Source organism: Peromyscus leucopus, chromosome 4 (genome assembly GCF_004664715.2).
Source record: "Peromyscus leucopus breed LL Stock chromosome 4, UCI_PerLeu_2.1, whole genome shotgun sequence".
NCBI lineage: Eukaryota > Metazoa > Chordata > Mammalia > Rodentia > Cricetidae > Peromyscus > Peromyscus leucopus.
The window spans coordinates 120,441,947-120,458,358 of NC_051066.1; the positions used below are offsets into that span (position 1 = coordinate 120,441,947).

The following is a 16,412-nucleotide window of genomic DNA, read 5'->3' on the forward strand; positions in this document are numbered from 1 at the left end:
CACACACTTTTAATCCTAGCACTCGAGAGGCAGAGGCAGGCAGATATCTATGAGTTCAAGGCCAGCCTGGGCTACCAAGTAAGTTCCAGGAAAGGCTCCAAAGCTACACAGAGAAACCCTGTCTCAAAAAAAGCAAAATAAAAAAACAAAACAACAACAAAAAAAGAAACAGTTATCACGTAAGAATTAGTTACAAGGGGACTGGAGAGATGGCTCAGACTGCTCTTCCAGAGGACCCAGGTTCAATTCCCAGCACCCATATGGCAGCTCACAACTGTTTGTAACTCCAGTTTCAGGGGACCGGACACCCATGGCAAAAACACCAATATACATAAAATAGAAATAAATACATAAAAAAATTAGTTACAATATCCAGTCTATTTGTATTTGGCAAAATTAGAGAAAGTATTTTATTATCTATGTTATCTTGATGAGTCTAAATTTTTACATCTAATTAACCTTTTTATCATAACTAAGGAAAACTATAATTATAACTATTCAGTCTTTAACTCCATCAAAGACCCCAGAAGGGTGAAATGTTACCTAATGACAGGGACATCAGGCTCTCTGGACAGTCACCCTAGGTTCTTCTGTGACGTTGAGACATCCAGCTCTGGCCTACAGACCTGGTATATCAGACAGACATTTCTGAGGGACAAGGAATTCTGAAGGGCCGTCCTACCTTGTCTGGGCAAATATTGACAGGGCTTTATTTGCATCCTGTTGGTCCAGTTTGGACAGTATACTGTCAGCAATTGAGGCAAGGGCAGTTTTTTGCCCAGTGGCTAAGTTTTGCCACAAAGAAAGTAAACTCTATAAGGAGTTTCTTTGATGCTCATCATCCTCTTTAGATGAAGATCAGTGCTGCCAGGAGTAGACACATCTCATGTCAAGAAAAGTCTAAGATATTTAAACATTTTATATGCCATATCTTTTAAGGATAACGGAATTTCCCCAGGTTCCTGCCCTAAGGAAATTCCTCCCAGAGTCCTGGGAAAGACTTTACTTACAGCGTGAGGTATCTGAGGCAAAGGAATCTACGTACACTACACTCTTTTGTTTGTTAACTTTATTCCTCTATGACAAAGTTCTGTCCATACAGCTTCAGCTCTGTTCTCACATTCAGCTCCTCTCTGTGCCCAGTTTTCCTGTCCTCATAGTTTTAGTAAGCTCCTATGCTTTTGACCTGATCTTTGTCCTCTGTTCCTTCGTCCTCCATTTTTCCTTCCTGGCTCCTTACCCTGGCCCTGATAAACTCTACAAGAGATCTGCCTTACCCTCTACAGAATCTCTGTCTTCCTCTCCTCTCTCTGGCCACATGGTTTTGTGTTCCCTCTAGAATTCTGCTCCAGTCCTTACTGTACCTGGTTATGCAAAAAGCCCTATGGTCCTCAGTCAGTTGCTTTGGAATGCCACTAGGCTTGAAGGCAAGGGATGGTATGAGCTTCATTTGCACAAGAAACAAAGCTATGCATCTGCTGTCTGCTAGTCTCCTAAGTAGGGGTATTAGCTATCTAGTGGATCAGTGTCTGAGAAGCTTAGCTCTTTGCCAATATGGTCTAGGAGAATTTGGGCAGGAAAAAATTTCATAGCAGAAGACAGTTGAAATATTAAGGTTATGTAACACCAAATATTCTGTGATAAATGGCTTCCCATTTGACAGACCCTTGGCCAGTCAAAGTATAGCTTTAATACAAAGCTGAATTTCTATAATATATTCTTGCGACCTGCTAGAGTCTTTGAAAAGCTTGAATATTGCCTATCTATCTGAAATATATCTCTGTATACCTAGAAAACCTAACTAACATGACTATAAATTTGATAGTTATGGATGACTATTAGCCTGTATTTCTTTATTATCCTAAATAGCTTTTCAAAACTAAAATTTCACATTGCATACTTAACAAGCTGTATAGGTACAAGCTATATAGGTAATAACTTAAGCAAAATTAGAAACAGATTATAAGGACAATAAACTCAAATTTGTAACAATACACAAAAATATCTTAAACAGAAGTAGAAACAGGTTTGAAACATGGCGGACAATGTAGATCAGCAACAGACTACCAATACCATAGAGGAGCTCCTAGATCTCATCAGGCTCAGTTTGAAGAATTTTAAATTTATTGGTATTAAATCGATTTAAAAAATAATTATTTGAGATTTTTTTTTGAAGAATTTTAAATTTATTGGTATTAAATTGATTTAAAAAATAATTATTTGGATTTTTTTTTGAAGAATGTTAAATTTATTGGTATTTAATCGATTTAAAAAATCAGTTTGAATGAGCGAATTTATGTGAAGATGAGAAATGAATGAGAACTTTGAGGCAGATTACATGCTTATGATCAGCATTTGAATATGATCCTGGGAGACGTAGAAGAAACTGTGACGATGATAGAGATTGATGAAGAGACCTATGAAGAGATATATAAATCAACAAAGCGGAACATCCCCATGCTCTTCATCCGAGGAGATGGTGTTGTTCTAATCGCTCCTCCATTGAGAATCGGCTGAGACAGAAGACGGTCCTGTGTAGGAAGTGGAGACTTTGCCTCTTGAGATGTCCAGAACACTCAGAGAGAAAGACGCTCACATGCATTCTGATGGTCAGAAAGGACCCAAGGGTCCCTCCAGCTAGATGTCATGTTCCTTTTTCTCCAGCCTCCTGCCAGTGTAACCACCTTGCTCTGTTCAGGAGCTGGTTTGCCCATTGTTCTTGCAGTTACTTTCAGGTTGTTTTTCTTTAAATTAAATTTGATGTCCCTTTTAAAAAAAAAAGTAGAAACATATACACAATATAACAAAAATAACCTGCCGGGCGGTGGTGGCGCACCCCTTTAATCCAAGCACTCGGGAGGCAGAGGCAGGCGGATCTCTGTGAGTTTGAGGCCAGCCTCGGCTACCAAGTCAGTTCCAGGAAAGGTGCAAAGCTACACAGAGAAAGCCTGTCTTGAGAAAAATAAATAAATAAATAAATATCCTTAAATCTGTATCAAGATACAAAAATATCTTAAACAGAAGTAGAAACATATACAGAGTTAACAAAAATAACCTTAAATTTGTATCAAGATATAAAAATATCTTAAACAGAAGTAGAAACATACATATAGTATAACAAAAATGACCTTAAATTTATATAAATTTGCGGGGGCGGTGGTGGCACACACCCTTAATCCCAGCACTTGGGAGGCAGAGGCAAGCAGGTGGATCTCTGTGAGTTCGAGGCCAGCCTGGTCTACAGAGCTAGTCCAGGACAGGCTCCAAAGCTACAGAGAAACCCTGTCTCAAAAAACAAAAAAAAAGTATAAATTTACAAAAATCCATATCAATGTAATTCAAGACTAGTAGTTGCTTTTTTAGTTTGAAAGTAGATTCAAATAATCTATTATTTAGAGAGTTTGACCTTTAACTACTAGGCATCCAACTCTTTTTTTGGTTTTTAGAGACAGGGTTTTTCTGTGTAGTTTTGGTGCCTGTCCTGGCTCTCACTCTGTAGCCCAGGCTGACCTCGAACTCACAGAGATCCGCCTGGCTCTGCCTCCCGAGTGCTGGGATTAAAGGCATATGCCACCACCGCCCAGCTTCCCCCACCCCACTTTCTTTTGGACCATATCCAATAACAACTTGTAACCAACGCCCCACTACACGATGACAACCATAACCCAGTGAAAGACCAAAAACCACCCATCCCACCTCTTGGGAATGTGGGTGTCATATTCTTAAAATTGCTTCCTGCTGTCTGGGGGGTGATGGCATCTCTAGGGGACCCTGAAAAAAGAAGAAACAATGGTCAAGTCCTGGGAGTGCTGGCTGTATTGTCAGTCTCTGAGTAATGGAAAAGCGTAGGGCTTATCTGAAGTCCTGGCTGGAGCAGCGCATGAGGATGGACCATCTCAGCTAGTCACCTGAGCAGTTTGTAGTCCAAAGTCGATCTTGGGTGGTGTTTATTGGCTTAGTGGCATATCAAAATCCAGATCGAATCATCATTGTGGGGTCCCATCATCTTTTTAGAGACTTCAGAGATTGATGTTAGGAATGTTTATTATTCACTATAGAAAACTTAAACATTAAATGTTATATGTTGTAAATTGTAAGGTTGTTAAAGGACCATGATCTATTAAATACATCTGGGATATTCTGGCTTAATTCCTAAATATCTGTTTAAACTCAAGCCTGAAATCATGTACAGGAAGCTAATGAAGCCCAAGATTAGAATTAGCTAGTACTTACCATCAATATCAAATCAGAAAGTTTAAATTTTGAGATAGTACTTATACCTTAAGAAAAGTTTTAAGGAGTCTACAGTACATTCCTCTAGTCTCAGTACTTTGGAGGCAGAGACAGGAGAATTGCAAGCTGGAAGCCAGCCTAGATAACATACTGAGACATTGGAAAAAAAAAATCTAAACATGTAATTTACATTTGACCCAGTGATTGCAACTGTACTTTTTTAATTATTCTGTAGAATAAAAATTTATGTTCAGACGTAAAATATACAGTAATATTAATTCAAAAAGCCTTAATTGGAAGAGCCAAAATTAGAAACAAGCCTATATCTTTTAAAAGGCAACTTGTTAGAGGAACAATGGTACATCCATGTCATGGAATACTACTCTGCAATACAGAGGAATGAATTCTTGATAACCTCATACACTCTCCAGAGAATTATACTAAATGGAAAAAAAATTGGGGGCTAGAGAGATAGTGTTTAAGAGCTCATGGTGACTTATCACAGCAATAGAAACCCCAATAAGACAGACATTGGTACCAGGAGCGGGGCATTTCTGTCACAGACCTGACCATGTCGTTTGGGGAGGACAGTGGAAGGACCTTCAACTTTGGGCTAGCAAAAGCCACTGAATATTCAAAGTTTGGTGAACTATTCTGTGAGAGTTTGGGAGATAAGAATGCCAGAGCAATGCAGATGATGGATTATGACGTTTCAGAGGGAAATTCGAGAGTCCCTTAAAGACTCTACCAGGGGCCATTGACTATTTTGAGTTAAGAATCTGTGGTTCCAGGGGCTGGAGCGATGGCTCAGCAGCTAAGAGCACTGGCTGCTCTTCCAGAAGATCGGGATTCAATTCCCAGCACCCACATGGCAGCTCACAGCTGTCTGTAAACTTGTTCCAGGGGATTGGACACCCTCACATAGACATACATGCACATAAAATAAAAATAAATTATTAAAAAAAACATTAGAAAAATTAATGGTGATTAAAAAGAGACCAGCACTTAGAAGGCAGAGGCAAGAGGATCTCTGTGGGTTCAAGACCAACCTGATCTACAAACTGAGTTCCAGGACAGTCAGACTATGCAGTGAAACCCAGTCTCGAAAACCCAAGAGAGAGAGAGAGAGAGAGAGAGAGAGAGAGAGAGAGAGAGAGAGAGAGAGAGAGGTGGGGAGAGAGCGAGAGAGCTGCATCATTGAGACAAAATCTTATAGGAAGTTTTTCCTCAGAGTCAGCACACAGAAGCTGTGTTCCAGATGTGGCCAAGACTGTGCCTGGTGCTGGCAGCCAAACTTAGCCATTTGGAAGCATCTCCTAAGGGTACTGGTTTTGAAGGCATGAAGGGGTTATGGAGAGCAGCTGAGGCTTGACACTGAGAGAGGACAGGAGAGGTCATTAGTGAAAGTGCAGCCTCGGTGGCTGTTGAAGGCCTGGGACTGAAGGGATCACACCTCTAGAGAATAGAGGCTTAGCACCATGAAGAGAGCCTAGGAGAGGCTGTCGGTGCAGATGAAGGCCAGTTGCAGCAGGAGACCCCAGAGTTTTGGAGATGCCAGCACCGTGGTAGGACCGCAGTAACTATTGAGTGGAGCCGGCCGGAGTTTAGGAGACCAGCTGTGTGGGCTGCAGAGGATGGAGCCAGATGGTGACTCAGGCCCTTTGGAGGAGTGCACAAGATCATGAGTGGGTCCCAGATATGGGACACTGAGTTGTTTATGCTTTGGGAGTTTCATTTTGCTTTGTTCATGTTGTGACTTTGCCCTGCTTCTTCCTTCTTGAAATAAGAAAGTGATTGTTTTTTTTTTTTATTTTATTTTATTTTATTTTACAGGAGTCCACAGTTGAGAGACTTTGAACTTTTTTTTTTTTTTTTTTTGCTTTTCGAGACAGGGTTTCTCTATGTAGCCCCTGGCTGTCCTGGAACTTGCTCTGTAGACCAGGCTGGTCTCTGCCTGCCTCTGCCTCCTGAGTGCTGGAATTAAAGGTGTGTGCCACCACTGCCTGGCACCATTTTCTTTAAAAAGAAAGAAGAAAATGTTACCACTTCAGGAAGGAATACATAGGCCCACTGTGTATTGTTTCTTAGAACTAAATGTAAATGAAGTTTATCTATGTCAAAATAAAAATGTCAATTGAAAAAAAAATCAAATGGAAGCATTAGAAACTAAAGAGTATTTTTCAAAAGTAGATCTTCATGGGACTGGGGACCTGGCTCAAGGATTAAGCACACATACTGCTCTTACAGAGGACCTGAGCTTGTTTTCCTCCACCCACTTGGGGCAGCTCACAGTTATCTGTAACTCCAGCTCCAGGGAGATCTCATGTCGCTGGCTTCCATGGGCACTGCACTCATGTGCACACACAATTAAAAATAAAATAAATATTTTTCAAAAAGTTACTAATAAAATTAATTTTTTAAAAGTAGAACATCAACAAAAACTATTTTTAAACAGATCAAAAAGAAAATATAAGCAGCCTCCATGGTATGGCACATGACTTTAATCCCAGCACTCAAGAGGCAGAGGCAGGTAGAGCACTGAGTTCAAGGCCAGCCTAATCTACAGTTCCAGGACAGCCTGGGCTATACAGAGAGCCCCTGTCTCAAAAATAAAAATAATAATAATTTTTAAAAAAGCAAGATCCGGGCTGGAGAGATGGCTCAGAGGTTAAGAGCACTGACTGCTCTTCCAGAGGTCCTGAGTTCAATTCCCAGCAACCACATGGTGGCTCACAACCATCTGTAATGAGATCTGGTACCCTCTTCTGGCCTGCAGTCATACATGTTGTATACATAATAAATAAATAAATCTTTAAAAAAAAAAAAGCAAGATCCGACATTAACCTAAGTGTTCTGACCTCTTTTTTTTGTTGTTGTTTTGTTTTGTTTTGTTTTGTTTTTGGAGACAGGGTTTCTCTGTGTAGCTTTTGCGCCTCTCCTGGAACTCACTCGGTAGCCCAGGCTGGCCTCGAACTCACAGAGATCCGCCTGGCTCTGCCTCCCGAGTGCTGGGATTAAAGACGTGCACCACCAACACCTGGCTGTGTTCTGACCTCTTGAGAATCCTCATTACATATCAGACTCACTGAGTGTGAGCTGCCGGGACAGCTGCTGTCAGATCATAATTACTTGGGGTTTCTGTATGTGATTAGCATTTACAAGTGGATTGGGTAAAGAGGTCACCTTCATCAATGCAGGTAGATGGACAAGGGATACATTCACTGTCTATGTGTAAGGCAAGGCATTCAGTATCTGACCTTGGACACAAGAGAGGGTCCAGGAGAAATAAAGGGTGCAAAGGAGACTATTTCAGAATTTGGCAGAGACCAAGAGTCATCTAACCCAATTTTTACCCAAATCCGTAGGTTTGAGAAAAGCTCCATCCTATTTCTAGATCGTGGGAGAAGTCTTCTAGCTTGTCAGCACTTTACTTTCTTGGTTTGCAGAAGGGGAGTGAGTGTCTGTAGTGGAAGCATCAGTGCCTCCCAGCATGCTGCAGACCCTTCCCAGCCTGTGCACGACTTTGCCTTCATGCTCACAGGAAGGAAAGAGTCAGCATGCTCCAGAGCATCACCAACCAGGGACCAAGAGGAGCTATGAAATAGACTCCTGGGGCTGGAGAGATGGCTCAGTGGTTAAGAACACTGGCTGCTCTTCCAGAGGACCCAGGTTCAATTCCCAGCACCCACATGGCAGCTCATAACTGTCTGTAACTCCAGTTCCAGGGAATCCAACACCTTATACTGATATACATTCAGGCAAAACACCAATGCACATAAAATTAAAAAAAAAAAAAAAATAGACTCCTGGACTCCCAAGGCCAGGCAGATCAGAAAAGCTATCCACATGTCTCCCAGAGTTTGACAGTGAGCTTGAACTCCCATTGCTCATAGTGATAATGCATTTGATCACACATTCTCATCAGCTGTCCTCTGTCATGTTCCAATTCTCCGTGAACCTCTCCCCCTCCCATATTAAGTACTTGGGCCTGTATTCTTGCCACAGGGTCAACTTCTGGGACATCCCAAACCAAGAGACTTCCCTATATTCTCAGAGTTTGGTTGAAGTCTTGGCATTGTTCCGTATGCAGGCAGAAGGAGGCACCATTCTATGTGAGTGGGTATTTGGGAGCTTTTCCATCCGTGATGCTTATGTAGAGACTTAGTAAGAGGGACATACGCAATAAAACATGGAGACTGGGCACGTAACTCAGAGGTGGAGCCCTGGCTCCTGACTAGTTTAATGGCTCCCAACAGACCCATAAATTCAGCCTCTGACTTTCAAAGACCCAGCCCAATCCACCAAGCAGCAAAAGGATGTGCTGAGCAGCATTGAGGCAGAGTACCACATTCCCTGTCAAGTGAGTGATATGATCTGTAGCCTGGAGAGAATTATCTAAAAATGAACCAAGCAACACTGTAGCAAACCCTGGGGCATTGCCTGGAATCAGGAAAAGATGGAGTTTCTTGAAAGGATGCAGAAGCTCCAGGAGAAGGCTCCCAATGGCTGGGGCTGAAGGAATATGAACAAGAAAATAAATGACAGCATCACACTGTGACCCATAGGATAAAATACATATCCATGAGTTCACACTGAGATACATTAATATTTGGTTAAATAAATTGCTGGAGAAGTGACAACTCATCTTTGGGACGGAAATTTCATCAGTCAATATGGAAAGGATGGAGGGAGGGGAAAATCGACATTAGGCAAATCACAGTGACTGGAAACAGGAAGGTTCGAGAAGAAAAGTGATTTGCAAAGCCTCAGGTTATCTCTTCCAGGAGACTGCTGACAACGGCGGCCAGGGCAAAGGGGAAGTAGAAACCCCAGCACAGAAGAAGCCCCTAAGAGACCCCCTTGGCCAGGAAACAAGGCTGTCATTACAGAAGTGTGACCCCAATGCCTTGTGGTCACAGTGCACATCCTGGCACAGTGACCAGGATGCACGACCTAATGAGAGACCCCAGCAGAGGGTATTCAGCAAAGCAGCCAGTCACTTCTCTCCAGGGTCGGGTCCTAAAGGTACCAAACGACAAAGGAAAGGCTGCAGGTGGTGGGCAGTAAAGACATAAAAGTTAACTGTATTGCAAAGGTCGACTCTTGCATGGACCCTGGCGAAGGAAAAGGACAGTAAAGAGGAAACTGGTCCAAGGCTTGACTAAGGGTGCTGTGCCAAGGGTCATTTCCCAGATCTGACCATATTCCTGTGGTTTTGTGAGGTTAGGGGCAAAAGAAGGAATGTGGTGAAACACTGTACTGATCTTGTAACTTTTATTTTCTTTTGGTTTTTCAAGACAGGGTTTCTCTGTGTTAACAGCCCTGGATGTCTCAATTTGTAGACTAGGCTAGTCTTGAATTCCACCTGCCTCTGCCTCCCGAGTGCTGGGACTAAAGCTGTGCACCACCACACCTGGTTATTTTCTTTCTTTTTAAAAAAAAAGATGTGTGTGTGTGTGTGTGTGTGTGTGTGTGTGTGTACAATGCCTCGGAAGCCAGAACAAGGCATCTGATCCCTGAGCTAGAGTTACAGGCAGTTGTGAACCACCATGTAGGTGCTGAAAATACCCCAGGTTCCTGCAAGGACAGTAAGCACTCCCAACCTCTGAACCATCCTCTAGCACCAAATTCTTGCAACTTTTCATTTCTTGTTTTGTTTTCTGTGTACCAGGGTTAGAACCTAGGGTATTGTGCATGTCAAGCCAGGGTTCTACAACTGAGCTAATTCTCTAGCCTTCCTGTTACTTTTTTTACTACTATTTTTTTTTTTTACTCTGAAGTACAAATTTAATAGAAACGAAGAGGGAGAACAATCCAGCAGCAGTGGCCCAGTTTTCCAGCCGCGGCTCACTGTTTGTGTTGAATGGCGCTTGACACCAGGGCAACAGAGCTCAAAATATTTTGAATGTGGGAGAGAAGAGGTCGGGCTCAAGCATTTTCTCTTTAAACTCGCTCCCTGAGCTTTGGAAGAGGCAAACTCACAAAATCCCAACTGACTAGCTGGGGCAGGAAAGACGCTGGGGTTTGGTCCAGGACCTGTCACTCACTGATCAACAGCATCCATGACCCCACATTCCCGGGTCAGGCCCACATCAGCCACCGCCAGGCTGTGACTCCCCAGGAGATGATGTGCACATCTGCTGTAAAGTGCAGGTCCCTCCCTGGCCGAAGCCTCTTTGCAGCTTGTTCAGAGTTGGATCCAGAGCTTGTGCCGAAGCCAGCAGTGTCTCTGGGGCTGTGAGGCAGATTCTGAGAACCTCTATTCTAGGCTGTATGACTAGAGCTGAGCTTCTCAAGCATTTTCCACTTTGGCTTGGAAAAAAAAATTTTTTTTGGCCTGAGAAATTTTTATAAGACCCTGGGTATATAAGTATATATATCCTATATGTGTTTATAAAATAGGTCTAAGTGGGGGTAGAGAGATGGCTCAGAGGTTAAGAGGCAGTACTGCTTCTTTAGAGGATCCAAGTTTAGCTCGCAGCGCCCACATCAGGTAGCTCCAGAGGATCTGACGCCCTCTTCTGGCCTCCACGGACACTGCACTCATGTACACAAATCAGGTACCAACACACACATACATATAAAATTTAAAAAATAAAATCTTTAAAATAGGTTTGCAAATCAAACATTTGCTGATAATAAATCATAAACAAATTTACTTTAGGCCAGGCATGGTGGTGCACACCTTTAATCTTGGCTCTGAGGAGACAGAGGCAAGTGGATCTGGGAGTTCGAGGCAAGCATTGCTTATATAATAAGACCCTGTCTCAAAATAAAAAGGCAGGGGTTGGGGTGGGGCTGGAGAGCTGGCTCAGCAGTTAAGATGCTTTCTGTGACCTCCAGAAGTCTCGCATGCCCATGGTACACAGACACAGACACACACACAGACACACACACACACACACACACACACACACGGCACGCACATAAAATAAAATTAATGAATATTTTAAAATAATCTTATTTAAGAACTTATTTTTTTAAAAATACAGCTAGCAGGTAGGCTCTATGAGTTTGACACTAACCTGGTTCCAGCCAAGACTACATGGTGAGACCCTGCACAAAAAAAATAAAATAAAATAAGCTCTCCCAAGGCATCCAGTCCTAGTGGAAAGACAGGCTTGCTTTGAAGCCTCCCTGCAGAGAGTAGATAGCTCCTGCCCCCCCTAAAATGCCCAGCAGGAAGGAGTTGCAAGACATGAAGGAAGGGCAGCCATGTCTGCCCCTGCCCTTTACACAAATATCAAGCTGTTTGAGGCCAGAAGAGAAATAAATATTGACAAAAGGAGAAATAGCCGCTGGAAGGGACTGGATCCTGTAAAGGACATCCCAGGGGAGCCCAGGAGAAACTTGAGGCCCGAGCTGTCTTCCCCAGGGACCTCTCTCTTAACTGAGGCCTTCAGTGCCTTTGGATGAGTCTAGAGTCCCTGAGGATTTTGAGTCAGGCCTCCAGGTGCTTGGCTGCTACTGCTGGGCAAGGCTGTGGGCTCCAGAATCTCTGGGGAGTGCCACCTTCTTTGGTGAGAAGGCCCTGGGCTAAACGTGTCCTGCTACAGCAGCGAGTGTGCCCCTCTATCCACAGAGCCTGGCTCTCGAGGATGCCTGGGCTCAGCGCTCTCATCAGAGGCTCTGGGTTGCTGGGTTAGAAGATCCCCACTCAATCTCTATGCTCAACCTTGGGATGTACTCCAGAAGCAGTTTCTAAAACACCTCCTTGAATTGGAAGCTTTGAGGCCTAGAAGAGGAGGCCAGGGTACAGAGAGAGGACAGAACTTTCTTTAGTTCCCCAAGCTCTGAGAGGCTCAGGACTAATGTCCCAACTTCCATGTGGCCTCACACAACCAGGACAACGGGAAGCAGGCAGGGCTGGGGAGCAAGCATGGGTACCCCAATCACGTGGGAGAAGTCTCCTTCCAGAGCAGGGAATGTGTCTTATCCATCCATAGGGTCTATCATCCCCAGCTTCCTGCTCACCTAAGTGTGACTATCCACCAAGTCTGTCCCACCCCAGCACAGTGGCCAGCACACGACACAGAGGATGGAGGCAGGCCTACAGATTCTCTCTGGGATGTCAGGCCTGCCTTCCCTGCTCTGCATCCCTGACAGCAGGAGCACATGCCCACAGTCCCTGAACAGGTTGCCTCTTCACGGCCTGATGGGTGACATATCTTTCCAAGGAAAAATGCTTTGGGTCCGGCCAAGTGCTCTGACCACAGCTGTGTGCAGAGGGTGAAATCAGGACCAGAAAGGCAGGGACTGGGAATAGAGGAGAGATAGCCTGTGGGAGAATCGGGGGGGGGTTATCTCCTCAAACAGGGCAATGCCTGAGTCAGCTAACCCAGCCTTGGCCTACTTCAGGCCTCACACCTCTGCCCACCTCATAAGCCGGCCACTCTCACAACCAGAAAGCTCTCTGGAACCTAGTCAAACCTCGGCCTCTGTCCCATCTGCCGGGTTGTAACTCTGCCTCATTGTTCACGGATAACATCGAAGGCTTGTTGGCTGCTCTCACGACCCCGTTAGCTAAGTCAAACCCCACCTACCTCCTGTTGGTGCGTAACTGGTCCTGCACTCTCCTTTCTTCATATATAGCGTATTTACACCAGAGGTTCCACGCCAGCTGCCTACCCAGCTGCAGGCACCTGGCCTTCCCCACATATGGAACATTCTCTACTTGATTCCCCAGTACATGCCCATTATCTACCATTCAAAACAATAGGCTGGGCTTGGTGGTGCCCGCCTTTAATCCCAGCACTCAGGAGGTATAGGCAAGTGGATCTTTGTGAGTTTGAAGCCAGCCCGGTCTATATTGAAAGATCCAGGGCACCCAGGGCTACAGAGAGAACAAGACAGCAAATGAAAGAAACTGTAATACACCTCCTCAAGCACGGAATCCCAGAAGGTAAGCTGCAAGTCAGGTCTCTGTCTTCCTCCGTGACCTTCAACGGAGGAGAGGTTTATTTTGGCTCCGCTTTTGGAGGGCTCAGCCCCACCTCCTAGTCTCTCCCCTTCCCCATCTGCAGACAGGGATTTTACAGTGCACCTTACAGTGATTTCCAACTCCCCAGGAGGAGAGTCCACTCTGAGGTTTTTCTTCTCAAACTTTGCATTGAGGCCTGACATGTCCCTAAGGCGGGGAGACACAAAGCCCTCCCCAGAATCAGAAGCCTCCGACGACCCTAGCTCCTGAGCATGCTGACTTTTATGTAGTTTTATGTAGAGCAGCCATAAGGACAGAAAAGAAAGGACGAGGCCTTGGGCCTTAGCCTCAGCCTGCCTCCCCTCAGACATGTGAGACCAAGGATGAGGCACAAGGAAGAGGGTCTGGATGCGAGGAAGACCGGAGTTAAGCTAACCTCACTCCCTTCTAGTGACCCTCTCGTCACAGCGTCAGGGGTTGCCTGGTTTGCGGTGTTCACCGTCAGCGATCACTCTTGATAACACGTCAGACGTGTGGCGGCTCCGAAACCGTCGCTTACACTGTCATCTAGAATTGTGAGGCAGCCTTGCATAGCCAACGCGGTTGAAACCGCCTACCTTTAGGGGTGCGCAGAAGTCTAGCAAGTGAGATTTTGACCTCAGAGGCCCCAAACTCCACCCCAAAAGACTTCTCCAGCCCCTTATTTTCTGAACACACACACTATGAAGAGTTGTGACGTCTGCCTTTACATACACACACACACACACACACACTCTCTCTCTCTCTCTCACACACACACACACATACACACAAAGGTTAAGACGGTCAGCTTGTCTAAAAATGTTTTGTTATCCATCCTTCTGAATTATGTTCTTAAATCGAGCATGTTCATAAATGGGCCCAATGTCACATGACTATATAGAAGCTCCCAGAATCAAATCTCCACTTCCTCTATTGAAGGGCACTACATTGAATTAACTGGGCAGATAGCTACCATCTCCACTTTCACACTTGGCTGTACATGTTCTGGCTTTGTACTCACTAAGATGCAGTCCAGCGCATTCAATAATCACCTAATACTAACTCTCCATCACTAGGCGTTGCTGGGGTGGCAGCCACAGCTGCTTCTTGTGTACTGTTTTGCCTGCGTGGGTCTGTGCTCCACGTGTGTGCTTGGTGCCTGGTGTCCAGAGGCCAGGAAAGGGTGTTGGGTCCCCTGGATCTGTAGGTGCTGGGACTCCAAACCCAAGTCCTCTGGAAGAACAGACAGTGCTCTTAACGATGGAGCCATCTCTCCAGCCCCTGCTGGGGCTTCTTATAAATTATCTCCTTTGAAGTTCACAGCTCCTTCCTTCAGTGAGACAGAGACCTGTCCTCGTACCTGAGACAGGACCAATGGCCCAAGTGCCTCTCAGCAAGTCGGGACCAGACCTTCACACCCTGACACTCTTTATACTTAGAATATGGGAAGGGACAGATTCCACATGGTTCACTGGTGTCAGGGAGAGAGGCAGTGACAGGGCCATAGGAAGTCTGGATGGCTTGAACACTGAGTACTTCCTGGAACCCTATTCTGCAGGAGGCGCCACACAGGCACAGGGAACACCGTGAGGAAAAGAAGTAAATGTTAAACCCCAATGTGAAGGCAGCAAGACAGAAAGGGCAAAACCTAGGGGCAGCAATTCTACACACAGCTGGGGAGGCCATTTCCTTCTGCTCCCTTCTAGAAATACCCTGCTGCCCATTCCTTTTATGTCTCTGTAGTTCAAGGAGTAATTTAAAAATGTACTTATAGGGGCTGGGGATATGGCTTGGTGGTAGAGTACTTGCCAAGCGTTGTGTGAGGGCTTGGGTTTCATGTCCAACACGGGGTAGAGGTACTTAAAACAGCATTTCGTGGGAACAGACAGTTGTCTCCTGCTCTTACTAATCTTACTTTTGGGCTTTACAAATGAGCCTCTCCATTGGACAGCCAGCAGCAGGAAAGCTGACCCTTCCTCGGGCCAGAGAGCAGCTTCCCAGGGATAAGAGACAGCTAAGGAGGCGATGAAATTAGAGACTAGCACTGAGTAGATTACAGAAATAAAGCTGCAGACCAGGAAGCCTGTCATTAACTCAGCCTGGAAAGAGGCCTGGCTAAGGGACGAAAGCCAAGGAAAAGGTTGCTATATACATGGGAGAGAGTGGAGATTACTGGGAGTCCCTCCAAAGCCTAGGGGTCCATAGCCTCCAGGTCAGAGCCTGTCCCTTCACTGCTGGAACTGGAGTCCCAGATACATCTGGGGTCTTGGGCACCTGGCCTACTCCCCACACCTCATCTTCCTCAGCTGTAAAATGGAGCTGACAAATCCCAACGCACAGCAGATGATGACACTGAACACGCCAAGTGGTCCCAGGCCTGGCCTTGGCTCACGAGAGCATGCATACCAACCCACTAGCCATACTGGTGCCCATCTGTAATCCCAGCACTCAGACGAGGAGGTGAAAGCCTGCGTGGGCTGCAAAGTGAAACTCTGTCTCAAAAACACCAAATTAAAAACAACCAACTACAGTGGTAGAGGCGGTCTCCTCAACCACTGAAATCTAGATCTTTAAGGGTGGGAAGGACTGGAGTGGGGGCCCTGAGACTGGCTAAATGGAGTATGGGTGGAGCAGACAGTGTTGAGGACTTCCAATTACACTTGCTAAGAAGCCCTGAGCACCAGGTGCACGAAACCGGCACTGTTTCATCATGACAAGACCTGGATGGAGGCCAGACAGGGCTGAGCAGAATGGTTTGTCCGTGTTACTCAATGTTGGGGGCTTCAGTTAGGAAAATATGACATCACAGGATTTAAGTGTGCCTGGATCTGGGACTGGCAATCTATCTCAATGGTGGGGCATATGTTCCACAAGCATGAGGTCCTGGGTTTCTAATCCCTGGTACACACGCGAACATACATATGCTCATCAATGTGCATGTGCACACACATACTCGAGCAATGTACGTGCCCCTAAATTAAAATGCAAGTAAATTTAAAATGAAATTTAAACTTTTGTTCATTTGCACTAGCTACAATTCCTTAGTATAGAATTGCCAGACTCATCAAATAAAAAAATATATATTTCCCAGTAAAAATTTACATCTCAGAACAAAAAATGTCAAATACTACATGCAATATATTACACTAAATACTCTGTATTACCTGAAATTCAAATCTGACAGGGTGTTCTGCATTTTACCTAAAACCCAGCATTCCCTCTCACAGCAAGAGGCTCT

The 16,412-nt window shown here is 44.9% G+C and overlaps 1 protein-coding gene across 1 annotated transcript; it reads left to right on the top strand.

Annotated features, from left to right (window-relative positions):
• The first annotated feature begins 2,035 nt into the window (after positions 1-2,035).
• Positions 2,036-2,771, top strand: LOC114709426 (U6 snRNA-associated Sm-like protein LSm3). The gene is given in 2 exon segments (XM_028893264.2): positions 2,036-2,102; positions 2,276-2,771. Coding segments are annotated over 2 exon segments (309 nt in total). The 3' UTR covers positions 2,518-2,771.
• The last annotated feature ends 13,641 nt before the right edge of the window (positions 2,772-16,412 follow it).